Genomic DNA, 22,835 nt, shown 5'->3' on the forward strand with positions numbered 1-22,835 from the left:
TTTATGTGCTGTGATGCGGCAATATCCTAGTGGAGGATGTAATGTAAACTTTTGCTGTGGAGATACAAGCTATAAGCATGTTCACCCGACTTATAGGGTGTAGCAATCAATTGTACAAAAACCTAAAATACAATAAAAGCATGATAGGCCTTGCTGCGTGTTTTTTTTTCTCAGCTTTAAATTATTCACGCCGATTCACGCCGCCGCCGTCGAATATTGCTTACGGCGTGACGCCGCCGACGCCGCCGGTGTAAAAATGGCCTTACGCCGCCACCGTTCACAAATACTTCGGCGCACAGGTCTAGGTTTGTCATTGGTTACCTTCCATAGTCATAGTCAAGCAATAAAAGTCAACGTTTGACTTGCAGTATCATTCAGTCGCAATAGGCTCGTTTACTTACAAATCCGCGTTGTCAGGACGAGTACATTATTTGCTTGTCTCTGGTTTAGTTACGTCCCAAGCCATGCGCGGTATGACTCTTTGTTGAATGAGCCCGTTTCGTTACCATGTATAACGAGAACGATGTTTTTCAGAGAATGGCCCTCTCTGGATACATTAAAGACGGTCATGAAGCTCAATGCAGTGAATAGATAACCTACGGAATGAAGGCAAAGTTACCTCTGATTTGTTTGTCATGTCATAGCGTTATAGTGTACAATTTTCACAGATCTAAATTGGTACAAATGCTAGCGTTTAGGCCAGCGGATCTCGAGGTTCTGAGTTCGATCTTCCAATATATTTTTTACACAATTTTTTTTTTGAAATTATTTTATTTTCTAATTTATCCTTATCTTGATATATACAGTCGCCTCTCCACATCTCGATGTTGAAGAGACCATCGAGATAGGGAGAGATCGAGGAATAGAAGCAAAATTGAAATGGGTACTAGATTCAAAAAAGCTCGTTGCCATGAAAAATGACAACAAAATAAATGTCGTTTCCTGTTGTTGATGTGTTTGTTATTGTCCAAAGATGGTCTAGTAGCCTAAAAATTTGAACATATTGACATAAGAAGAGTGAATTCTGAACAAAATATGATCAGAACACATCAAGATAGAGAGATATCGAGATAGGGAGGTTATCGAGATGTAGAAAGCCCAAATGTTTGTAGATTGAAGGGACTGAGGAAACCATCGACATAGGGAGAGATATCGAGATATAGAACATCGAGATGTAGAGAGTCGACCCTGTGGTTTCTTGGTCGCGATGTTATGGTTTTTGGGTAGGAGGTGTGGTTGCTAACGTTGCGTTTGGTGACGACGAGCAACAGAAGAAAAAACTAAGCATACCATTGACTGTCATGACCAATGCCAAGCTTGTGGCCTTATTACGCATCTCCTTTCGATAGCTCTTTCGTATTACAGTTTGTATGATTACCTCGTTTCGAGTCTAGATGCGCAATGCCACCCCTAGTTCTGGGCTGTCATTAGATTTATTTTTTATAACAGTTGAGTTCCAAAAGTTAAAACCACAGAGAAACAGAAGTCTTACTTACGGAAAACATTATCGCCTATTGCTAAATGCACTATGTTGTAGACTAGACCTGTGCGCCGACTGAAATTTTATCTTCCAGGTATTCATCCGGAAGTACCTCCGAAAGTTATTCCACGAACTCCGGCATAAGTTCCTTCAGGAGTTCCTCTGAAATTTCGTCAAGAAAACTCCTTGAAAGCTCCTACGGAGGTTCCTCCAAGAGTTCCTCCGGAAGTTGTTCCAGGAGCTCCTCCAGAAGTTTCTCTGAAAGTTCCTCCAGGAGCTTCCTAGGAAGTTCCTCCAGAAATTCTTCCGGAAGTTCCTCTGAAAGTTCCTCCAAAAGATCCTTCGGAAGTTCCTTCAGGAGATCTTTCGGAAGTTTTTCCAGGAGTCCTTCCAGAAGTTTCTCCAGGAGTTCCTCCAAAAATTCTTCCAGTAATTGCTTCGGAAATTCCTTCAGTAATTCCTCCGTAAAATCTTCGGAAAATATTTTTCCGAGATTTCTTCAGAAATTTCTTTTGAACCCAGAAATTCCACTAGGACCCGTGAGTTCCTCCACTTCTAGAACTCTACACAAATTATATCAAGAACTCTCCAAAAACTTCCTGTATATTCCTTTCGAAGCTGATTCGGAATTCTTTTAAAGGCACCTCCCACCTACTCTCACGGATCATCGTTTAGGGTATTTTTCCTTGAGGAATTCCCTCCTCAGAATTTCTTTGAAAAATTCGTTTGCAAATTAATCTGACTATTCCTCTAGAAATATCTTCTTCTCCTGGAAGTTATTTAAGAAATTCAACCAGATTTTTTAAGGACTTTCTGTAGGGTCGTATTATTTTATAATAAAGACTATTTTCAAAGGTTTATAAGGAATTATGAGAAAATATGTTTGAATTTAAAAAAAAAACAGCCCTAATCACATTCTGAAATAATTTCAGACTGAAACACCAAAAAAATGTAGTAGGAATTTTAGAGGGCGTTCTAGGAGCAATTCCTAATGAACAATTATCAATTTTTTGGAAAGATTTTTTCAAAAAGTTTATGCTTGCCTATCATATCACTAGTTTAGTACTACACCAAGGTTTTTTTACATGGTTTTTGTCGTTAAAGACCTTCAGGGTCAATGAAACAATGAGTTATCCTCACGAAAAAATTCACAAAAAATCAAAGAAAATTTAGGTGGTACCGTGACCTGCCCTAATTCCGCGCATCGCTCAATACCGTGGTTTTCATCAAAAATCAGAACCTGGCTATCATGGACAGCGTATTGTTTGGTGAAATGTTCAAACATATTATATTTGAACATTTCACCAAATAATGTGATGTCCTGTCCATGATAGCCAGGTTCTGATTTTTTATGAAAACCACGGTATTAGGCGATGCGCGGAATTAGGGCAGGTCACGGTAATAAAAAAGCTGTAAAATTTCGGGTTAACCGAGAAATTAATGAATTCCAACCGCGTAAAATAAAACCTGGGTGTATTTTATTTAATTCCACAACGTTGTAAAATTTATAAATAGGGTAACCGGCGGTAATGTTGGCCCTGGATGTAACATTGGCTCATCACGCAAATTAATCAATATTTCGGCGACAATACGTCGATTTGTAGAAAGATATTAACCACTGCTTCTTTAGAAAAGTGTATCAAACATATATCTGCTTCATAACTCTAGATTTATACACTTCTTAAACTATTAAAAGCAATTATCTTGCGTGAAAAATCACTTTGACTCGGTTTTTTAGCAGCCATGTTTCGTTGGCTTATGCAGGCTGGCTGTGTTAGAGTTTTTATTTTGCCCAATAAAAGAGTTTTCTGAATGAACATACCTGCTTTCGTACATCAGATGAATGGATAACAACCACACTATGTCAGCTATCATTTTTATTTCACAATTTCCATTAGTATAGCGACATAATTAACCAAAACTTTTTTGGACAATACTGGGGACACCCGTAGCCAAATGGTGGCATGCGCTTTCGATTTATAGCACTACGTTAGTATAGGTGAAACTCTGAAATCAAAACACTCTCACCAATAACCCGTACTGGAGAAAATAACCGAAAGCTGCAGATAGAATATCCGATGCTTGCGATTAGGTTGCTATGAATTTTTGTAAAAACAGGTTAAGTTTCATTCGCAAATTACATAACGCTAAACTCAACCCACACCAAGCCTCTAGTAATGCTTCATGTATGGTAGGGTTCTAAAATTTATAAAGTCCTTAACGCTCAGACAAGAACCTTCCCACAACCTAAAACGTCATGTAGTAAATGGGCCCTCATGTCATGATGCTTTTCTCGAATCACGATATAATCGCTTTCATTCGCAGAACATACCAAAAATAATTGCCTACCTTACGGCTTCCAAACACGATTCAAGCATCAACCTTTCATGGTTCGATACACCATTTTCTTCATAATTTCGCAAATAAATGAATCAATTAGTGTAAGAATATTTAGTTTTATCATCTTTCGCACGAATCCTACAAACATTTTCTCATTTAATAATGGAAAGATACAATGGATCGTATGTTTCATTAGAAAAACTTTCAACGTCATTTCATGGGAATAATTACAAGTCAAATTACTTGACAAATACCTTCATCATAATTTAGATTTATTATTGCTTGCAAAAAGTATTTTGATCTGTAAAATGATACCGAAAAAGTATTCTTTCAACTCGGGAAGTTGAAACACGTGAGAGTTTTGAGAGGATTCAAAACAGCTGATCGATATAGAGAGGAGTGGAATCAAACGCACGTACCAATCTGGAAATTTCAATGCAGGCAGAGTTAAAAACAAGCATCCAATAATTGTATTTATGAATAATTGTGCAATAATATCAGGTAGTTGGCACAGTTATAACTGTTTATGCACAGTACAAAGCAAGGAATTACCTAGAATAAGTTTTACAATTGGCTTTCTTCAATAGTGCGTTATGCATCATCCCCACCTGAAGCATTGTTTACGTTTCGGAAAAAAGTTTCTTTGAGAGTATCGCGAGAGCGAGAGCAACACAACTGCCATGATTTCAACTAGCAGTAAATCTCAAAATTATGCGGCAGCCAATAATTAACGTATGCAATTTGTTTGAAGGCACAACATGAGGGCTAGAACATGTAGCCTTTTTGCAAATGCAGTTTTTAATACAGTTTTCATTTTTCTATACTTCTTCACTTGCAAATATGGTAAATATTTGGGAAATAAATGATTCATATAATAGTATTTTCGTTAGCATGTCCTTGGTAAGCGTGCTATTGGAGGAATCTGAAACACATTCTCACAATCAGTGTGGTAGTATTTTACATGCAACCAATTAGAATTCACGCTCAATAAGATGATTTGATTTTCTCTATTTGTTTGCATGCTGCCTTTATTCAACGCAAGCAAAATGACTGGTACTATAAACAGCAACCCATCTTTATCTCTCGTATGTTCGAAATCAACAATCACTCGTCCCAAGTGGGCTGAAAAATTATCCACATGATAGGGACAAGGATGCCGATGTTTTGTCCATTTCTCTCGAGACTTTCGCTGGTTTAAATGAAATATTGCGGACATTCATCGTCGTTTTTTGCTATTTGGCATCAATACCAAATGTAAGCATGCCGGCTGGTGGAATAATTCTGGTTGGAAATGCAATATATGAAGATTTATAGCGATAAATGTGCTCAGCCGTAGCATAATGGGCCAAGGTTTGAGCCGTTACCCTACGTATTTCAATTTCAACTGTAAGGCCGTCTTCAGTGTCACGTACTCGACTTGATCTTCTCATCTATCTCTATATTATAAAAATGAAATGGTCTGTGTTTGTATCCGCATAACTCAAAAACGGCTGGATAGATTTTCTCCATTTCTTCAGCAGGTATGTTGGTTATCGTTTCCGACGGGTTTATATGATATTTCCTCATGTGAAAGTGACAAGAAAAGTCGAGTAAATCATGAAAAACTAAAATTAGGATTCGTATGGAAATTTCGCATAGGCAGTTTACAACGCGCATTTACGCCTACTATGCAGAACAACGTCTGCTGGGTCAACTAGTTATAGATAAAGACATTCCACTAAAAAGAGCTTATTTTTCCTTGTTTATGTTTGGCCGAGAATACCCTGCCAATTTAAATTTTGATTGCACACAAATTTCGGACATTGTATGGAGGACTTTTGGAAATATTTCACAAGAAAAGTTTTATCTTGCTTATCCAAAGGAGTGCTTAATTAAATGTAGTTTTATGTTAGCAATGTTGTTGTGAACCAACTGTTTCTTTGAAAGAAATACAGAATATTTGAACGATAAACATCATCAGTTACACACAGTATTACTGAAAATTGCTAAACAAAAAAAATCCCATGTCGTCCATCGAACTTTTTTTTAATCAGAAATCAGCTCCATGTTAGTTTCATTTGTGAGTAGGTCACTATCCAATGATTTCAATTTAACGATTTTATTGGAAATAAGAATAAATGCTGCAAAATTGATAGTAGATAATTGTCACAGGAACTTATCTGAAAATGTATTCACGACAGGAAATGCAATTCAGAATAATGGATCAAGATCAGGATTATAAATTTCAATTTGCAATAGAGCTGAGACAAAACTTATCATTAAAAAAAAATCTTTAAAAATATATACGAATGGGCTTCGTAACCTACTGCATGACATAGCGCGCCGATTCATATTTGATGGCGGCGGCGGTGTAAGAAAGTCAACGGCGTGGCGCGGCGGCGCACAGATCTAGTGTGCAATGTAACTTAATTGTTGCGATTGCGGAAGGTGCCGATGAACTCCGATTCTTTCAGCAGACAGGAAGACTCATTTGTTCCTGAGGGTCAGCTACAAAGTAATTCGGTGGCAGCATGTGAGAAATTTGTAATTTCTTTCAATGCGCGCATCTCCTCACTATCGCAATTCAGTTTTTTTTTTTTTTTTTTTACTGTGAATCAGTTTAATCAACATACGTAAACATTTACAGTAAGCATGAAAACGAAAATATTGAACAAGCTCAATTGGAAACATAAACAATAATTTCGTGCTGTACATCTCTAACCCATTACGTAGCTTGTACTTTCGCGTCAGCTCAAATCGAGTAGCACCTACATCACAATAGAATGCAGAATTGTCGTTATTTTGAAAGATCACTTGCCTCTTGGGAAACATGACGTGCATACACAACACTCACGCTTTGGATGGAATTGGAAAGGCCGAGAAGAAGTGTGTGCTATTGTTTTGTTAACCTATAGGCTAAGCAGTTAATCCGCAGTTTCCATTCTCTCTTATCCACGTTCATCAACATGAATGCCGTGCACAAAATCGGGTCACATTTTGGTGATTATTGGTTTTGTTCGCGTTGCCAAATATTTCCTTCCTAGCAATTGATCCTTCGAGGCGATAACACTCTCCGACGTATAAAAGATCGTCAAACATTGACTCGATGATCAGCAGACTTCCGTGCATCTCGCGGTGGAATCTGTTTTGAGATCCGAGGAGTCGTTTTGATTAAATCAATAAACGCAGGCGTTGTGTTGAAATCGTTGGAATTGGCAACGAATTTCTTTTTATTTTTTTTTTATTTTTTTTTCTTTTTTTTTTTTTCTTTTTTTTTTCTGGTGCTTCATCGCTCATAAGAGAGCCGTAGAGAGATAACATTGCTTTGCGCACTGCGCATCAATTAAGCCTAGTTTAGATTACCGTCGGATTCACCGGATTCAGTTGCCTATGGATTCTAGAGAAGTTGTGGGCGTTGGCGGTCACGACAGGGAGTCCGGCGTTTGTTGACTTTTGCGGGCTTCCTCGGCAGGGGTGGCTGCGGGCGATCGGTTTCGGTTCAGAAGCGCCGCCGCTGCCGCTGCAGCTGCCGAGTGGCAGACCAGTCAACGACAAGTCGCGAGCGAGCTGACGAGTAGTGCGCGCGGGGTTAGCAGTTAGTGTTCCGGGCCCCCATTCGATAATTCTTCGCCGTGTGTACATTCCGCGTTTTCTGTGCGCTTCGATCGAACGGCGCGGAGCAACGCAACTTCAGCGCGCGATCATCCCAAGGTGCACCCCCGAAAAGTGGCCTTAGCTTCTCTCCAGTGTACACACAGAGAGCGCCGCGGACGGAGTTTTGCGTGGACATTCGTGCGGGACGCAAAGATCAATCCCAACTGGTGATACGGGACGGGAAATAAACAAACGCAAGTGTCAACCGAAAATTGGAAGAAGAAAAATTATTGCTGTTCTTATTCTTAAATGCTTAATTGACCTTAAATTAGTCAAAGAATTAACTGAGACAATAAAACTAGATAAAATTTTTGACAGTAAACGTCGAGAAGGAGGAGGTTGAAGGTACGAGTCCTTCCAAGACACGTGGATTCTTTTTCGCAAATTTCATATCAATTTGTCCATCCCGAAACATTTGCTGTGCATATGCGCAGCCAAGATATCTAGCAAAAAAAAGTAATTGACGTCTCGACGTTTACTGTCAAAATTTTTATCTAGTTTTAGTACTTTTAGAATAAGATATGACCATTCACATTTTTTGTTTTGAAATTTGAATATAAATTTTTATTTGGAATCTTCAAAATTATATCGAGATTTTTCAAAAAATAACGAGAATAAGTCGGGAAATATGCGGGAATTTAAAAATGTAAGTTAAGTGGTCACCCTGTTCTTCATTCTCCCTTACTTTTCCTTTTTCTTTCTTTTTTCCTTTTTCCTTCTTACTTCCTTCTTCCTTATGCCTTTTTTCTTTTTTCGTTCTTCTACTATCTTCTTCCTTCTAACATCTTCCATCTTCAATTCTACTTATTTTTCTTCCTTTCTTCTGCCCTTTTTCTTCTTTCTTCCTTAACTCTTCTGTCTTTTTATGCTTTCTTCCTTCTTTTATCTTACTTATCATTTCTCATTTCATACTTCTCATTTCTCACTAATCAGTTTTCAGTTTCATTTCTCACTTCTCTTTTTTTTTCGACCTAATGGTCATTCGGACTAATGACCGTTCGTTTGACCTAATGGCATTCGGCCTAATTACCCAGCATCATATGCATCGTATCGAATGTTCCTCAATCCAGTGATTGTTCCCCAGCATTGACTTAACTATAATAAATACCCGCTTTTAATAGATATAAATATTTTTTCCGCTTCCTGTCAATGTGCAGCGCGATTCATTGCTCTTCCGAGCTTAATGTTAACCACGATTTATTGCTCTTCTGAGCTTCCATTTTTACCTTATCATACTCTGTTGTTAGCAATAATTGATTAGATGAATGGCCATGAAGCCATGTTCTTGTTCAAAGTTAAAAGATCAACATCTATAGCAGAAAAATCTTACTGTTACATCAAATCGAGAACTATTACTGCTGTCGATGAAAGCAGATTGAAAACTAATTTTGATGTTGGTTTTCGTTAACAAAATAAGTAATCAGTTTGATGTCATTTCATACAATTTACAAATCTACAGCAAAATGAAATCCAAAGATGTAATCAATCACGAAAATTAGAATTTGAAAACAAATCATGATATCAATTTTATGTCGACATCAAAATATGTTTTCAATTTGATCTAATTATAATATCAGACTTTGCTCGGGTAATCTTCTGTGACTGATTCTAACGCCAATCTGCACCCTATCTATTTAAGATAGTCACCTTTCGAGAAACTACTTTCGCTTGGGCTCAGCCGGCATTCTGGCATCCTACTCCTTGTCCATTATCCTCAACTTACGCTTAAAATCGGTGATGCTGGACAGCCTGACATACCACCAGATAGTGGTCAGAGTTAATATTTGATCCTCGGAACGTCCGATGACACCGATGACGTCGAAGAAATGCGGACCATCAATGAAAACATGAATGATTTGAAAATAGTTCAGATGTGGTTTCGAATATTTTTACGTGCACACGGTCCCTTTGGTAGAGTCTGCTGATAGATAACAAATATTGTTTTAATAGAAGAGTAGCGAAGCCCACTGTCACAACCCACCACATCCTAGGTAGACCAGGCAGTTTGCACTCCTCATTATAGCTGATATCTGATATGAAGGACAACTTAAGCTATACTACCAGCCAAGTACAAACCTTTAACTGGTAGTCGATTGTCATTGGCAGACCCAATGATGATGAGACCCAATTTGATGAGATTAGAACTTGTGAGAACCAAATCCATGTTGGTCGCCCATTACCAAATGTGGACTCATCATTTCGTAGCCCGCGGAGTGCCAACTACTAAAAGGTTCAGTATTGGGCCATTGTACCTCATAAAAAATGATGCGCCTTGGTTTCGAACAGTTTTCAACAGCGGCCATAGACAACCTAAATCACTGACTCCAGTTTTACTATTGACCGGGCTTCCCCGTGAGTTGTACAATGAAGAGCTTTTGCTTTTCAATGCACTTCAGGATCGCCATCACTGATAAATGGATAAATCTAGAGTTCAAAATCATTTCCACATAGGTTTTTTCTTCAGATTGGATTGGTATAGATCAGATATAAATCTCAGGTATTACACAATGTTTTGACCCTTCCTTCGGAAGTGTCTATAATTTCACTTCGTATGCGTTACGCAGGTGTGTTACGTATTAATCTATCAAGAAATCTCGTGAATTATTAAATAAAATGTATGGTATTTGAAACAAATTCACTTTGACATTGAAAATATAATTATAACAAATGATATGATATGAAATTATGCCTATTTTTCTGATTTGTTTCAAAGAAACAAATGATTTTTATTGAGGAACATATAGAACCATGTACAAAAAATCTTCTCAGAAAAGCAAAAACGTAAAAATTGAAAAGGATTTCAAAAATTTCTTCAGTAGAAGATTGATAGCAAATGTGAGCATGTTTTGAGACACTAATAGATCACTTATATGCATGTATGTGTGCGTATGTGTGCAAATTCTGAAATTTACTACCATAAAAATCTCGCTCATTTTTAAGGTATTGAACAAGTTTAGTTTTACCAAATTAGGCATCCATAAGGTGAAATATATGTTATTATTGAACGCTATTGAGTTTCGCTCAGATCAATGACTGATTTAGCTAGTTCTGGATTAAATAATATCGAGGTCTCTGGAAATTACGAGTACAATATATGCAACCAGCGTTACGATAGTTGCTAACCATGCCACAATAGTTATTCAATCCGACGAGCGCCTTATAGATAGGCAGCATGAAGTACAGTACGTTATCATTCGTTAAGTTGTCACTTAACCCAAGACCTCGCCTTTGGGTAGGCAATTATTTTGTTGCTTTCACGGTAAATCGCCATGGGATGCTGAGTAGTTTTATCTCGTTTTAAATACTGAAGTCTGGAAAAAAAATCCTTATAACTAAGGAAGGGTCAAAATCTCACTGTAGGTGGATTAATCTGGGTTTTTTTTATTTTTTTTTTTTACAGACGCTGGAAAACTTTGAATTCTTGAAAGTGCTTGGAAAGGGTACCTTCGGCAAAGTGATCTTATGTCGCGAGAAAACTACCGCAAAGCTGTATGCTATCAAAATCCTGAAGAAAGAAGTCATCGTTCAAAAGGATGAAGTCGCTCACACAATGGCGGAGAATCGTGTCCTTAAGAAAACTAACCATCCCTTCCTGATAGTAAGTTTTGAATGAAATCGATTATTTACAGATACAGTTCAAATAATGTATTCATTTTATACTTCTCCCATTGTTTCACAGTCATTAAAGTATTCTTTTCAAACGGTGGACCGTCTGTGCTTCGTTATGCAATACGTCAACGGAGGGGAATTATTCTTTCATCTAAGCCGTGAACGCGTTTTCTCCGAAGATAGAACCAGATTCTATGGCGCTGAAATAATCTCGGCACTTGGGTAAGTAGCTCTAGAAATTTTAAGGAATGAAGATGATTGCTTTGTAACTGGATATTATGACGAAAACTTTAAAAACATAGTGGACACATAGCTGAGGGTGGCTGGGTTCGATTCCCAGTGCCGGTCTAGGCAATTTTCGGATTGGGCATAAAAGTATCATCGTGCTAGCCTCATGATATACGAATGCAAAAATGGTAACCTGGTTTAGAAACCTCGCAGTTAATAACTGTGGAAGTGCTTGATGAACACTAAGCTGCGAGGCGGCTCTGTCTCAGTGTGGGGATGTAATGCCAATAAGAAGAAGAAGGACACATAGTTTATTTGTGTTCGGTTTTACCACATAAAGTAAAAATATTCATGTCTTTAGATTTAAAACAAAACGAACTTAAAGGTATTTTCTACGTTTTGTAGTTTTATTGGATCTGTGTAATCTGCTTTATGTGGTAAAACAAAGTTGAATAAATTCGATATTTAACTTAATGAAACGCCCAAAATAGAGATTCACTGTAAAGTAGTTTGTATGTACACATTATATACCTACGAGTATGTGAAACATTGTACATTGCAAAACTCCGCTAAATTATTCTATCCAGTTTTCATACGGAACACAGAAGTCAATGAACTCGCAGTAGTAGCTGAAAGAGCATTTGAAATGTGGAAAAATATTTTCGAAATGCAGAGACAAGGAATGCTGATGCATAAAACTCGAATTTCCGCTTGGAATCGGCTTTTACTGGAAAAACACTAGTCGCCATAAAAACCAATGTGCAGCTTGCATTTATATGTGACGAGCCGAATTATTTATCATCGGTGACTAATTTGTTTTCGACTACATTCCGTTGTTTTTCTGTCCTAAATTTGCCGATCACCTGCGAAAAAAAAAATCAGCGGTGACATATACCATCGGCTAATACTAAACCATCAATGCCAAAGCTGCGTGCACACGCTGCTACCGTCAGCACTCTACCAGTTCTTTTTCTCACGATGCAAAGCGGGAAAATGCAATCACCACGACTCCGATTGAATGACTCAATCATCCGAAGGTTCAAAATGACATACTTGCTGCAGCATGGCGCAGTTTGTCTCGCCGTCATGAACGCGAAGGTCTTACTTGTGGGCGGTTGGGGAAGAAATTGTTTACGTGCTAGTCAATTATCACGTTGTGACAAATAGGGGAAGTGTAGGTAAAACTGATACTGCGAATAAAACTAAAACTTTCTAGAATAAGGGCAAACAAATATAAATGTTATAGAACTTTTCTTCTTCTTCTTCTTCTTCTTCAATGGCTTTTGAACTTTTCAGTCAGCCAATTGTATAAATACCCAAGTATTTTTTTTTTTGGTTTTATATCGGTCTGGAACCCAATAAAACCCAAATGCTACTGGGATATGTATCTTGTTTATGTATTCTATTATAAATTGGCTGGATTGGACTATGCGCCTATCGCCAAAATAATATTTTTTGTAATACACATGAAAAGCACCTTTTATCGCTAAGGGTATAAAGCGGGGTTTATATTTTATACTTTATCAAGATTTTCAGTCGTTTGCTGGATCATCTTCCAAGGTAGATGAGTAGAATTCATAATGATAGGTTCTCCTATTTTACAAAGATTTTTTTTTACAGTTTTAGTAATCTAGATATAAAATTCGGAGGCTTCGTGGCCAAGCGGTTAGCGACGTCAGTCTAGACGCATGTGCTACGAAGTGAGGAATCGATTCCAGCTCCGGTAAGAAGGATACTTTTCGTGAAAGAAAAATTCTCCACTGGTCCACTGGGTGTTATGTGTCCTTGTCCGTTGTCTCATGCTAGGTGTTAACCCTCCAATGCCCAAGACCGCCTCAAGAAGGGGTATTTTAATTATCAATTTTTAAAGTTCTACACATTTATGAAAAAATATTGAAAATTGAGCAAACATAATAACAAATTTCATAAATGTTATAACATCTGCTTCGGTAGACGGGTCGTTCGCAAGGGTGTCCCGTGCACTAGCTGGTAGATCAAGACGGTCTCGAATGTGTTGAAAACAGGGGCAACTAATCACCATGTGTTCGATATTCATCGTTGTGTTGCTATTTGAGCATATTAATGGAAAGATCCTCTGCTTCCCATATTATGCCTGGCACGGTTATGCCCAGATCGTAACCTTGAAAATATACACTGCTCGTGTTCATCACTTACATCGGTCCACTGTGTTATTTCTGCTTCTGTTTATTTATTCGAATCTTCAACGAAAAGTTGCACAGATAGGTTTTGTACTCTCGACTTATAGACCTGTTTGGTTAATATCAAAATCAAACACGTGACTTGCTTCATTAGACGCGGCAGCACGGCTCATTGTATCCATAATTTGTACGGTGAGTAGGTCGCGCAAGAAATGTGTTGTTGTTGTCTCCGAGGCACGTTGTTGTGTACTTTAACAGGAAGAAAGCCAAAGTCTACATGACCGGCAAGCATTCCGAACACGAAAATACTTCGAAGAAGTTTTCTTCTATCAGCTGAGATTGCAAATTTATCAGCATTGTCAAAAGCTTTACTGAAGTCCACGTACATGGCATCAACTTGTCGTTCTCTCTCTATGGAGTTGATTATAAAGAAGACAGGGTCACCGTCTTCGACCAGAAGTCGCACAGACTGAACACTTAAACATCTAGCTTTAGACAACGAACAGGACATATACACAACAACCAGTGGACCAGTGGAGAACTTTTCGCCTTACGATACGTTTTCTTCTTACCGGGGCGGGAATCGAACCCACACTCCACCGTTTGTATCATTAGCGTTATACCATTTCGCGATAACAAGCAAACAATTATTGAGTTCTAATTAGACTTTTGATTTTGGTTGAATAAATTCGATACTAAACATTACTGCACGATACTGCATTTTACTGAGCAAATGCGAGCATTTAAAGAAGGAAAAACTTCACATTTTGCCTTATACCGGGCAAATGCAGACTTTTATAGAAGGCAAAACTTGTGCTACTGATCCATCCATCAGATCGTCTCTGGTAAATACTGCAAAGAGCAAGCTCATACTGGCATATCGTGTGTCCAGAACAAAAAGCTGCTAGTCCAGAAGAGCTACGCGAACGTGGCGGAGCAAACTGAGCCACAACAATCACCGAAGAAAGCGGACGGTGCAAAACTCCCGAGCGTCAAATCGGTAGGTCAGCGTTCCCGAGCTGCCACAGCCGGCGAGTCAGAACGAACCGTCTGGCTCAATAAATCCAACTGCAAGCCTGCCGACTGCTCCAATTACACGAACGGTGTCTCCCAGGCTGTTGCAAGCAAAAAACGCGTGCAGCTCATCGTCATCGTTGCGCACACATCCACAGACCGCTGAAGTGGTCTTGGTTGACATATTCAAAAAGCCAGCAAACGCGATGAGATCGAAAGATCAAACCGCCGGCAACGATACGGACGGTTCGTCCACATCGACGAGAAGTAGTTGAAGCCGAGGACGCCCGACCGGCAAGAACCGGCGATGCCACGACGGTGACAACGAAAAGCTATGTCCATCCACTAGGTCTACGTGATGCTGACTTTAGATATGTCTGTCGAAACGCGTGATCTCGACTCGATCGGATTTACGTCAGCCGTAATCTTCGCGGAAAATTGCAGTCTGCCTACACGCACGTCTGCTGTTTCACGGATCACAAACCGCTCATACTCTGTATTCCCCCACTGGGACACGATCCCGGGGGCGGTCTCTGGGCTCTTCGATCGCATCTTCTAACCGAAGAAAACGTTGCCGAGTTCCGATATAAGTAATAATATTGTACTCGGTAGCGCAGAAACTACGGGTCGTTAATGGAATGGTGGCTGTCGTACGCTAAGCCAAAAATTAAGTCCTTTTTCAAGTGGAAATCTCGAACCGTTTCCGAGGAATTCCACGACGCGCACCAGCACCTCTATGCGCAACTACGCCTAGCGTATGACGGCTATTATCTGCAGCCACAAACCATAACCACCATCAACCTGTTAAAGGGAGAAATGTTGGCCCTGTAGCATAATTTTTCCCACATGCTCATGTGCATCAACGAAACGCATGTGGCAGGGGAGCCAATGTCAATCTTTTAACTCTTGCACAATTTGCAGAGATAAAACTAGCTGCAATTTTTGTTGATTTCGCCAAAACCTACATTTACGAGGATCCTAATATTTTTACATACTTGGCCACGTCCTTGCAAAATACAGGCATACTTTGGCGAATTTCAAATTAAAATAATTATAATTGATAGCAAAACAAAATGTTTTAAGAATTAAATTAAAAATGCGACCTATTCCCCTTAAGTGCTTTTTTGACCATTTTAAAGTGATTTTTTTCAATAAATTGTATGATGCACCAGAAAGGCTACTAGGTGGATTAATCTGTGTTTCATTATTTGCAAATGCTTCTGAATTGACCTTCACCTAAATACAAATAAAAAAAACACTAAGTTGACCTTTTCAAATCTAGTAGTTTCTCCACCACAATCAAACCTAGTTTTCGTTTCGTGAATTTCAACACATGACGGTATTTCAACGAACCAAATTCACGGAGCTGTCGCGCCATTTTTATGTATTTAAAGTCATTTTCAAAAGCCTCAGAAAAAACCTCCGGGCCCTAGCGGGCCCTGAATTTAGTGTTGTTAGAAAATATATAATGAAAACTAGTATCCACGCTTGTTATAGGGTTGCTAGTATGTTAGGATTTTTCATGTTATAAGCCTGTACAATGCTACACAGATCGCAAAAACAACCAATTGTCGACTAATAAACCGGGGTTTTTCAATCTCATATTTGTTGTTTCATGATTAGGAATGGCTTTCTGAAAAACGTTTTCCTAGTTTTTGAATAGTTTTTGAAAAACTCAAAGGTGTAGCCGGGTTGTACGCAAAGGTGACGTAGGACTACGTAGCTATTCGAAACTGATGGTATTTAATAATTTGGCCATAATAATTTGTGTCGTTTTATTAACATTGAGCAAACTGCTCGGAGGCCAACTGAATCAAGAAGTCGGATAGTTGTTCCCAGTTGGATGGACTTTGATTCTCTAACCGTGGAATTAACATGACTCATCGGCCGCTGAAGCCACTCGACTGGCTTTCAGTCGGGGACATCACAATCCTTACTTTGCCACATACGCTTACATCGCGGGCGAAAACTAAAAGTTGCAAATAAATATATTTGTGTTTGGTTTTACGCCACTTATTTCTTCTTTATTTCGGCCATTTTTGAGGATGGTGTCCTCCAAAAAGGTTTTTATACAAAAGAAAGTTGATCCGACAATCCGATATGAACTTTCTTCAAAGTGCAAAACTCAATCGTGGGCGTGGGCCATTTTGATCGGGATTCCGCAGCAGTCAACGGACCGTTCGGAGAATGACAAATTCTAAAAATGTTCCCGGAGGTGAACTAGCCTTGGGCTAAAAACCTCTTTAATAAAGATTATAATAATAATAATAATAAATTCTAAAAATCCTATGAAATTTTCTCGCAAGATTTTGGATTTGGTTATGATATGTTGGTTATCTAAGATGCGTATTGTTGCGAGGAATAACAACAGAAATTTGACTCAAGACGAAGTTTCTTCATGTTACAAAACATTATCTCTTGGCATCTGTCTGTCCGAGCGACGTTCACCGATGGGTGGTTGCTGTAGAAAGTTTCCACTGAGGTGGCGTCTTCATTGATTTTATACAAAAGCCACCATTTTATACAAAAGAAGGTTGATCCGACTATCCGAAATAAACTTTCTTCAAAGTGCAAAACTCAATCGTAAATAACGAATTTTATAGCGCGCCGGAGGGAGATGATGCAGTAAATTTTAATGGATGGAATCACTAACAGCAACCAAGCTACCACGCCAAACCCGATGCCACCGAAACAGTCCATTTTCGCAATTAACTCTTTATTTTCATAAAATGTTGGTCCTGAGAAGAACCAATTTTTCTTTTCCCAATGCTCCTTTCCAACTAGCTGACATCACAATTTGTAATAAATTTTCAGCATCGGCACTGGCGGTGCGGGATCGCCACAGTGCTATTTTTATGGTCAACCCTTTCTTCATATGAAATGCTGGTTCGTTGAGGTTGAATGATCTGCAGCAACACATCGAACACCACCACCAATGCGATGGATTTTCTTTGAAAATGTTATCAGCGCCTCCGTGATGCTGTGTCCACTCCACAGCGATCGCTTTGATGCGTCTGCTCTGCGTGAAACTTTGTTCAAACTGAGGATTAGATCCAAACCCGAAAGTGATTGATTTTTGATGTCTGTGCTAGTGATGCATGTACGTGATTGGTTGGTTGACCTATTTCTAAACTTTTTATCAATTATCGATAATAAATAGTTAAAAATCAGTATTTTCAAATAAATACAAAGAAGCGTTGACTCATCCTTGATCAAATGGTCCAAAAAAATTGAAAATCCACCGAGAAACAGCTTAGATATTAAAGTTTAAAGTCTATCATATTTTCGTGACGGTCCCCGAGTTTCGCAATTGTAAAGTGTACCCCAATATAGAAAACACAGACGTAGTCCTACGTCAAAAAAGTTACATACCTATCATGCTATTCACGTTAACAATATCACAATATTTTACTAAAATTTAATCTTATATTAATTCTCACTAAAATTTATTTTTTTATTAACTAGGTACCTCCATTCACACGAAATCGTTTACCGAGATTTAAAACTGGAGAATCTCTTATTGGATAAGGATGGTCACATTAAAATTGCAGACTTTGGCTTATGCAAGGAGCAAATTACATACGGACGAACAACAAAGACCTTCTGTGGCACACCAGAATATCTAGCGCCAGAGGTACTAGAAGATAACGATTACGGTCTAGCAGTTGATTGGTGGGGAACAGGAGTGGTGATGTATGAAATGATGTGCGGCAGACTACCTTTTTACAACCGAGACCACGATATTCTGTTCACGTTAATTCTGATGGAAGAAGTCAAGTTTCCGCGGAGCATCAGTGCTAATGCGCGTGATCTGCTAGCTGGTTTACTAATGAAACAACCCAGAGATCGCCTCGGAGGTGGGCCAAACGATGCAAAGGAAATCATGATACACCCGTTCTTCTCTAGCATTAACTGGTCCGATTTAGTACAGAAGCGCATACCTCCTCCGTTTAAGCCACAGGTCACGTCCGACACAGATACGCGCTACTTTGATTCAGAGTTTACTGGTGAAAGCGTCGAGCTAACTCCACCCGACAACAATGGACCCTTGGGCGCAATTCAGGAAGAACCGCATTTTTCACAGGTAAATAAGACTTGGATAATCCAACCAACAAAATGAAGTGACTAATGCTTACATTATTTATTTACAGTTCAGCTACCAGGATATGGCATCTACACTGAATACGCCTTCATTTATCAACAACCCGAACAGCTATGTATCGATGCAGTGAAACAGTCGTGAGATCTTTGAGAAGCTGTGTACAAGAATCAACGGGGCAGCAATCATGACTTATGCCCTTCGGGGTATTCTAATTCGCTAACACACCATCCCATGCACGATACTGCATGGGAGTAAGCGTTGCTGCCCTCACTAAGCATTTGGGACCGTGTGGATTTGCTACGTAAACCAGGTGGGCCTTTTCGCGTAGACATTTTTGTTTGCAGTTCGGGAGTGATGATAGGACACACAGTTCAGAATACATTTAGTTACGGTAACAAATGCAAGCAGAGGTTTTGAATAGCAAAGCAGGAGCGCCAATAGCTAAACTACAACCACAGTCAAACCCGTCGACAATGGTGTTTAACAAAGGATGAGGCAATGGTCCTGAATTTAGCACCCAGACCCCGCAACAAAACAAAGCCCAGCAATAGACCGGTTTAATTTCAGGTAATGCAAACCACAACCACAAACAAAAAGGAAACAGGTGCAGTCGCTGAGTGGTCACATTCACAAATAGGACCCAGCAATAGCCCGGAAGTTGAGATAATCCCGGATCATCCAGGTCCGGGATTGGACCAACAAACGAATTCATTCCATTCTCGCTTCACTAGACAAATACTAAATGCCACAAAACAATTCATGCAATAATTATGCAATACAATATGACATTAAAAATAAAAAAATAAAATGTTACAAAAATAAAAACCATGCCCAACCTCCCCTGCGAACGAAATGGCTCTTCCTTTTAAATTAAATAAAAAAAAAACTAAGCTTGCTAACTAGAAGTAATAAAGCAAAACGAGTAAAGATACATTAAAGTAAAATGAGAGAAGGATCGAACTGTGATAAAATGTAGAACCAATATAAGATGAAAGTGTGAAAGAAACTAACTTGAGAGAAAACAACGTACATGAATTATATTAAAAGTGCAGTTGCATTAAACTATTGATAAAAATAGCGATCATACTTTTAAACAATACAAACTACGATATACATCTGGAATCAGAATGTTTACCAAACTCCAAGCAGAAAGAAAAAATTAGCATTCTATGTAAATGTGTGGATTTCAGTTTGTTTTTCAGTAGCGATGAAACTAAACTACCTATTATTAAACGAATCAAAGAATGAAAAGACGGATTTTTGTGTTCTGGAAACATGTTGTTGTTCATGATATTGACTATTTTAAGACGTTAAGTTCGGCGTTTGATGATAAGAAAGTAAATTTGTTAGAGAAATAAATAACGACGACAATGTAAAACACAACACTAATCTACCTAAAAAAACTACGCCAAATTGGCTCTAAATTCTTGTTTACTAAAAAAAACGGGCTTTAATTTATCTTAAATGAATACATACTTACAATATGTGACACATTTGTGAAACATGCAAATCAGTGATGGGGGGGATAAACGTGATTTTAGAGAGTCCCGCAGTTCGTTGCTATCGATAGGTACTTTTTACGCAAGGTTGAACCGATCAACATTACAACAACAAGTGATACACAATTTTGTTGTTCTTCACAATTCGGTTTATTTGTCTGTTCACTTTCAGTTAAGAGATTTTACAGTTTTAAAACCCAGTCGTTAAATAAATTAACAAAATTTATGTAATTGATAATTATTCATAGGACCACTACCTGCCAGTGCAGGTCTTGCTAGGTCTTCTAACGAGAAACTTTTCTATTCATTCATTCATTCATTCCGGAAGCATACAGGTGCAATTGAAAAACATGGCCTTTGAAAGGGATGTTTGACTGGCCAGTTGATCGTCGGACTGTTATGTTCCAGCTTAGACCGTTCCGTTTATTGAACGAAATGTTTGTGGATTTGTTAGGAGATTTGGGATAAGCATGGCAGGATTATTCCAATGTCAGGATGATCTGTTGAGATCGCAGGGCGAGGGTCAGAGTGGAAAGGGAGGGATTATAACATGGAAGGGAATCGACCTTTTTCAGATATCTGTTAGTGAAACTGCGACTTGTGTAGGCTCAAACCGCCATGCTCCGTCTTCCTGAACAACTGAAGGATCGGTACGCAAGTGACTATTCATTCTCCTCTATAGGAACGTCCCCACCGTCGATTTTATCTTCGCCGCGTGTATTCCCAGTAAAGGTAGCCCGACCTGAGGATAGATAAGTTCGAAGTGCCAACGGTGTTCAATATTATTATCTTCTTGTGCAGCGCCAGCATGCGGAAAGACTGCAACCACATTTGTTGGGAAAATCGAATTTGCGAAATTCATTCCCAGAATATTGTCTACATTTGCCGTTTGTAGCCAGTGGGTTTTGCGCAAATTTAATTTTTCGTCTGCAGCAGCACTGAAACGGTTGAAAATGTTACAAACCATTTCTATCCACGACGACGATGCTGATGGCATCTGCATTGCATATGCCACAAGCGAATACTCCCCATATGCATGCTCTAAACTGCACAACCGTGGATGAAGATACGATACAGTACGAATAAATGCACTTCCAACGGATCCCTTTGCGATCTCGAACGAACGATAAAGGTGTCCATTGATTAGCAGCCAGGAAGCGGAATTATTGGCTATAATCAAAAGAGCAGAGCCTTCCGATCGAAGCTAATGGTCTTACTGGCACTTCGGTAATTAAGGTATTAATGGAGATTGGCCATCCAATCTTTCAGAGCTAGAGTGATCTGAAGGATGTTGTGTTCTGTCCGTCACTCAGAACGCGATGGTCCGACTTACACGTTTAATCCGGTATTTAGGGAAAAAGAATTTGTTATCATGCCACGAAGGCATGAGGAAGATTAACAGAAAGTGCCTCACGGCGAATGACGTCAAACATGAGAAGATAAAATTCTGACGGGATTCCGTCGGCACCGGGGAACCATTAGGGTGCGCTCGTTCTTATTGCAGACAGAATTTCTGCTGTTGTTATCTCCTCCACGCACGCTTAGTTTGACGGGTCGTCTGATGGGATAACACGTTCGCTTGCAAGATCGTTCTCGTTGCTGTTATTGCGGTCGTTCACTGCTTCGTCTGATGAGGTTTTATGACAATTTCATTGGACCTGAGCTGCCGTTATACGCATAACTGTCCCATGTATATAGGGAATCCCAGCAAAGATGGAACAAATATGCGTATGACGGCAGTGAGTGCGCCGATAGAAATTTTGTCAACAGCGGCGTGACACGCCGCGTGATACATCATTTTCAGCCTTAGTCTTAGCAGCATCACGCCGTTGTTGATCGACGGCGGCGTGGGTCATAACATAACATAACTTCCTAAAGTAATTCCATCGGGAGTTCCTCCGGGAAATCGGACAAAAACGAGAAACAATGTGGATGGAAGGAAAAAGCTTTGGGAAAGGGTCGTATAAGAACTTTCTAGCTCCTTACCACATTGGGTTAGGAACAGCCGAATACTTTGAAGGTTCAGGTTCTACAAACGAAGTCTGTCTATACAATGCTAATTATTATACAATTTATTTTGGCGACATGAATTCAAACTAACCCTATGCAGTTCCTATGCAGAGTGCTTTTCAAGTACAGGGGATGGACAAAATAATTAGGATAGGCAAATTTTGGGTAAAATTAGATGTGTTGTAACTATCTTAGTTATCATCCGATTTTGACAATTCAGGCATGCCCGAACTAGAAAATTAATCCAGTTTGACGGTATGTCCATGGAACCGACTATAGCCACCGGATTCCGGAGATATTCCGGGTTTTTCGGAGGTAGGTTCAAAACCGTAAATTTGAGGTGAATATTAGGAGAAGTTGTGGTTAAAAATTGAATAATATTAGTAACCACAAATGAAGTAGGGCTCTTGCTGATTGGAGCCATATATTGAGATTTGGAATCGGACCAGAATCAAGATGAGATATGGCCATTTCTTTATAATCGGTTCCGATCGATACTTATCAAAGGGGTCAGGCCACAACTTCATTTGAATCTCGCTTTTTGATAGATCGTCCACTATAATTTTATTCTAGAGGGCCTCTAATGTGTCAAGAATGAAAAACCAGTTGAATAAACGGATCCTGGAGTCGCTGGGATGTCCCCGGGGAACCTGTGAATGGGGACATTTAAACTTTAGCACCAGAATCAGTCATTCGACGGCTCTTTTTTCATGGTTTTCGATCAGGAAGCGAAGTATGAATATAAAATGGTCAATTGACGG

General features: G+C 39.1%; 1 protein-coding gene across 4 annotated transcripts in view; it reads left to right on the top strand.

Annotated features, from left to right (window-relative positions):
* The window catches only part of LOC134225986 (RAC serine/threonine-protein kinase), an 87,296-nt gene extending 65,608 nt beyond the window's left edge, over nucleotides 1–21,688 (top strand). For all 4 annotated transcript variants that reach the window (XM_062706468.1, XM_062706466.1, XM_062706469.1 and 1 more), the window contains 4 exons: nucleotides 10,854–11,051; nucleotides 11,133–11,284; nucleotides 17,929–18,547; nucleotides 18,615–21,688. In XM_062706468.1, the coding sequence (XP_062562452.1) occupies nucleotides 10,854–11,051; nucleotides 11,133–11,284; nucleotides 17,929–18,547; nucleotides 18,615–18,695 (1,050 nt within the window). In that variant the 3' untranslated portion in view covers nucleotides 18,696–21,688. The remainder of the gene's footprint in view (nucleotides 1–10,853; nucleotides 11,052–11,132; nucleotides 11,285–17,928; nucleotides 18,548–18,614) is intronic.
* Nucleotides 21,689–22,835: the final 1,147 nt, after the last annotated feature.

Source organism: Armigeres subalbatus, chromosome 3 (assembly GCF_024139115.2).
Source record: "Armigeres subalbatus isolate Guangzhou_Male chromosome 3, GZ_Asu_2, whole genome shotgun sequence".
NCBI classification, from domain to species: domain Eukaryota; kingdom Metazoa; phylum Arthropoda; class Insecta; order Diptera; family Culicidae; genus Armigeres; species Armigeres subalbatus.